General features: G+C 36.3%; 1 protein-coding gene across 1 annotated transcript; it reads left to right on the top strand.

The window, feature by feature from the left end:
• The first annotated feature begins 336 nt into the window (after positions 1-336).
• Positions 337-4,115, top strand: LOC149576945 (protein TORNADO 2-like). Its single transcript, XM_089821108.1, has 2 exons — positions 337-981; positions 3,410-4,115. Exons 1-2 carry the CDS (start codon positions 484-486, stop codon positions 3,722-3,724), a joined length of 813 nt encoding a protein of 270 aa, XP_089677234.1. The 5' UTR covers positions 337-483; the 3' UTR covers positions 3,725-4,115.
• Positions 4,116-4,972: the final 857 nt, after the last annotated feature.

Below are 4,972 nucleotides of genomic sequence, written 5' to 3'. Positions count from 1 at the left end.
CCTATAGATCACAAGTGCATTTCTAGGGAAAAATTAATGCATTCATAATGTTAATTTAGATTCTTACTCATCTACACCTCTACAACCATTATGCATTAGAATTGCGTCTCTTATTCTTTAAAAACAGTTCTTTGTAAAAACAGTTCTTTGTAAACTTACTCAGCATCGCATACATATTTAATCCTCCAAAATTATCCTTACCCAATTTGATTTAAAGGAAACTCCTAGAAAGATAAGGACATCAGCCCACATGTAATATTTAAAATAAATATCTCAAATTTTTGTTTTCAAACAATCTACCATATAAGTCCGCAATGCTTTCATTACAGGAGGACTAAGTAGACAAAAATAGTAAAATGAAAGAGGCCGACAAGCTCTCCAATTAACCATGTTCCTTGCAATTATATTTGTCAGGACGAGTAACCTTACATCCCAGCATAAATTCAGATACAGTTCTCATAACTTCCCTTCATATCCACAAAAATGGCAGTGAGCAACAACATCACAGGAGCACTGAATTTTGTAGCAATGATATTATCATTGCCAATTATAGGAACGGGCATCTGGCTGGCTACTAGAGAGGATGCAGAGTGTGTGAGAGTTCTCCGTTGGCCACTCATAGTGGTCGGAACAATTCTACTCTTAATCTCTTTTGCAGGCTTTGTGGGTGCCTTCTGGAGAGTCCAGTATCTGCTAGTGATATATCTAATTTTCATGCTTATCTTCATTGTTCTTCTCTTGGCATTCGTGATATTTGCCTTCATAGTTACCAACAAGGGAGGCGGGCACACTGTTCCCGGTAGAAATTATAAGGAATACCAGATCAGTGATTTCTCGGGATGGTTGAGAAATTACGTTGAGAAGAATAGCCACTGGAATCAGATTGAAAGGTGTTTAAGCTCTTCAGACCAGTGCCAAAAGCTGAATCAGAGGTACCTGAGTGCCCAAGATTTCTTCAATGCTCACCTTACTCCGCTAGAGGTAATTTGGGGTTTACTGTTATTTTTTTCGTCTTCTTTATGTGTATGTTTCAAATTGTTGGTTTTACATCCGAAATGGGTAACTTATATTGGACCAATTCGTAAATGGTTAACCATGCTTTTCCGAAATAACTTGGACTGGATATGTTTCGGAGACAGACCCATCTCATTCGTCTGAGAGTTTTGGTGAGAGGGAAGAGTTAGGGTTTGTGTTTTTACTTGATATGGAAATCTTGGTCCGAGAGAAAAATTGGGTTTTTAGTTTTTACTTAATTTTAAAATTTGAGTTCAAAGAAATGGGTTCAAAGGAGGGCACGGTGCACGAAGCAGACATAAACCTTGGCTTTCTATACCGATTAAGAATGCTTACTTACTTCATTAAACAAACCTCATTAAACAAAAAAAACGAGTGAAATCATAATAATTTCTACTCCGAAACTGTGTATACTTATGGTGGATGTAAATTTGCTTTGAAGCTCCTCGCATTTTTGCTATTTGGGTTAGATGCTCCATTAAAGTTTACAGGAATATTATAATTTAACCTTAGAGAACCTAGTAGATCTTTTTCATGCGTCAAGCTCTTGGGACCAACACATATGCTTGCTTCATTTTTGACGGTTATGGCAATAGTGATTGTTGGGATCGTCAATTTTTTTAATAGGATTGTCTTCAGGGGGTCATCTGTTTACAATATCTGGGCCATTGAGAGCTGCAAAAGATTGTATAGTCAGTCTCTGATTCTGAGTTTGTCTGTGCCAACATATATTTGCTATTTTTACTTTGGAGGATGCAGTGATGAAGGGCAGGTCAATCCCACTCACTCAATTTACAGTACATAGGAGGTGGTTAAGTCCTTGTCATGAATCTCGAGTGGAGCGCTGAACATTTTGTCAACAATCTCCCACTCAACATTACCTGAGGGTCTGATTTGAACCTGTGCGCAACTCTGACACTTGTTAAAATAGGGTTTCCATTGCACCAAAAGACCAATCTGCCAATGTCCCATACTACCACTCAACTTATAGTACACAAGAGGTGGTTAAGCTCTTGTTATAGATCTTGAGGGGAGTACTGGACATTTCCATTTGTGCAGTTGTATCTGTCACATCTTCTCTTCTTTTATTATATTTTTATATTTTTTCATTGGTCTTCGAGATGCCTGAGGACATTTGATTATGTTTATGTGCTGTGTTTACAAGTTCCATTGATTGCTTTTGGATATCAGTGCGCATGGGTATTGTTTGTTTCCTTGTCTATAACAAAGCTGATGTCCAGAATTATATTGGGAGAAGTGGGGTTTCTTTCTTTTACATAGATTTAAAAAGCTCTACCATTTCTCTACAGTTGCCCGTTTGGACCTGTAATATCTGGCTTGTATACTCTCTGTATGTACAAGTTCCATTGATCACTCTTTAGATATCTGTGGACTTAAGTATTCTTCTTCTATTTTTTATTTTTTTTTGTGCTTCTAGCAAGCTTATGCTCAGTGTTATCTTGCAAAAAGTGGGTTTTCATTAACGTACAGAGATTCACAAGTTCTCTTATATTTCAACATCAATATGAGTGGAGACTCTGGACTTGGAATGCCTTGCATTTTCACTCTGCAAGTTCTGCAGGTTATGACAAGGCAACTACACTCTTGGGAGATTCGTTGTTTATCTTCTATATTAATCATCGTTGCATTTTTCTATCATTTGTATATTCTTCCTTGCTTGGGAAAGGGAGGTTATGCTTTTAACACTGAAAGCCAGGCAATTTATCATTCAGTTAAATTATTTCTGTTTCTTCCCTCTGCTCGTATCCTAACAAGATTTTAAGCCATTGATTATGAATTCTGTATGATCAAGCATTTTATTTTCCTTTTTCAGATGACCTAAGAATGCTATTGGCTTTTTATTGTAATTTTCAGAATTTTCTATTTTCTAAATATATCCTTTAGAACCATTCCCCCTCTTGGCAATGTCTGGACTAGCACATCCATCTTTGCTTATTCATCAACCATGATCCTAATGAACAAAAGTTAGTTCTGGTTAGTCTACTATTGGGCAAAGACTGTTTGTTCCCTGCAAGGCAAAAACATAATTGGAAAACAAGAGCTTGTTGGAAATGAGGGAATTGGGTCAAAAATATACATTTGGGGAAATGTGGCTATTGGGGCGAAAACAGACTATCCAAGTTACACCTACCCTTTTCTGAAGAGGTAAAGTTGTCCTCCTCCTCTTCTTTTATGTATCCGTTTATATTTTGTTTGCAACTTGCAAGTTCAGTTTCCACTGCTTTTCTCTGATATTATTACAAATTTTAAATTTTAACTATTGCGTGTTTATACAATTGGGTACAATTGGCTTTTTTGGATGGATAAACTACTTTTCTGAATATGTGCTAATACAATTGGGTACTCTTTAAAGTTTTGTTCTCCCTTTTTGTAGTCAGGATGCTGCAAACCTCCAACATTCTGTGGTTACACTTTTGTGAATCCAACATTTTGGGTAAGTCCAACCAACCAAAATGCTGATGTTGATTGTATGCTGTGGAGCAATGACCAACTACAGCTGTGCTATAACTGCAACTCTTGCAAAGCTGGGGTTCTGGGAAATATTAAAAGAGAATGGAAAAAGATAAACATCATTCTAATTGTGGCACTTGTAGCTCTCATATGGGTATATCTGGTTGGTTGTAGCGCCTTCCGAAACGCTCAGACCGAAGACCTTTTTAGGAGATACAAGGAGCGTTTTACCTCATGAAGCATTCAGACAAAGCAAGTTGTAAATATTTTAGCAATTTAGAATAGCTCTCTTAGGTAGACTCTCTGTTAAATTCTTGATCGAGTGTTGGGACAAACAAAATTAGCATTTCATACTCTTGCTGTATGCCTAAATGTTTGTGGGAGTATAAGCCCAGTTACAAGGTCCCAATAAACAATAATAATACTGGAGGAGGAAGAGTCTAGTCTGTAGCAAAATTTCTTTCCCAGTCATGCAAGTAATTTATCAAGACTGTTATAGATGGCAGCATCTATTAGTTGTTTGTAGAGTTTTTGGATTCAATTGTACGTGTATATTTGCCTCGACATTTCAGATCACACTGTGATCCATCGTCAAGATAATAGAAAGCTCAAAGAGGAGAAGTTTGATATGCTTAAGCATCTACTAGATTTAGAGTTTATCACAGTATGTTAAATTTTAGGCCTTAAATGCCTCGGAAAGTTAAGGTCTCTTAACTCCATCCATACGTATGTTAAGGTTTTTCATTTGGGAATTTTAATGTCATTATGATCTCATGTGAACTTGTCCATTCTGTAGCGGCGAAAGTTATTTTTCTGGTGTCGATGTCTGCTGGATTAGTAGCATGTGAATTTGAGTTAGGTGTGATGTGCTGATTGTTTAATAGGGACAACGCACACATGAAACAAAATATACGAGGGAATCTTTCCTCTCCTTATTCACATTAAAAGCTGTTGAAAAGTGGTCAAATTTGTCGTACCATGTAAAAGTTGACTTATCGACAGCGGCAATTAAATCATTTGAGCAGTGAACCAAGTTGATGGTTACATGCTACTAGAGACTGGTAGATCAAATCAGATTTGTTAAATAATTATATGAAATCAACAATATCTCTCTCGTGAATACTGTTTAAGCGAGCTGTCACTTTGTCTACCAACCCTTAAAGGGGCCCAGCTCATTTTATATTGGGATCATTTTATAAAGTTATCATCACTTTATTGGGTGGCTGTTGAATCTCCCTTTTGGCTTGAATTGACAAATTATCTTTTTGGGAAAATAAATGTTTTTAAGTTTTTTTTTGGCTTGAGCTAATTTTAAATAACTTTAGAAAGGCATTGGTACTATCCAAATGTTTGCCACCTAGTATTTGAGGGTGGTTATTGTACATGGAAAGTTAAAAAAAAGTTTGTAAAAATTGTAAGCATTCTTTTAGAGGACTACTTTTGTGAAATTATTATCTAACTTAGTATTTATTGTTATTTATTAATC

Source organism: Cupressus sempervirens, chromosome 1 (assembly GCF_028749045.1).
Source record: "Cupressus sempervirens isolate cs-2001-9-10 chromosome 1, ASM2874904v1, whole genome shotgun sequence".
Taxonomy (NCBI): domain Eukaryota; kingdom Viridiplantae; phylum Streptophyta; class Pinopsida; order Cupressales; family Cupressaceae; genus Cupressus; species Cupressus sempervirens.
This window is presented reverse-complemented; position numbering and strand designations above follow the sequence as displayed.

Bases quoted from the DNA above. Each gene is read 5' to 3' on its own strand.
- LOC149576945 (XM_089821108.1), top strand. From the start codon at position 484: ATGGCAGTGAGCAACAACATCACAGGAGCACTGAATTTTGTAGCAATG. The intron at 982-3,409 runs GTAATTTGGGGT...CCCTTTTTGTAG, and splicing joins CTCACCTTACTCCGCTAGAG to TCAGGATGCTGCAAACCTCC.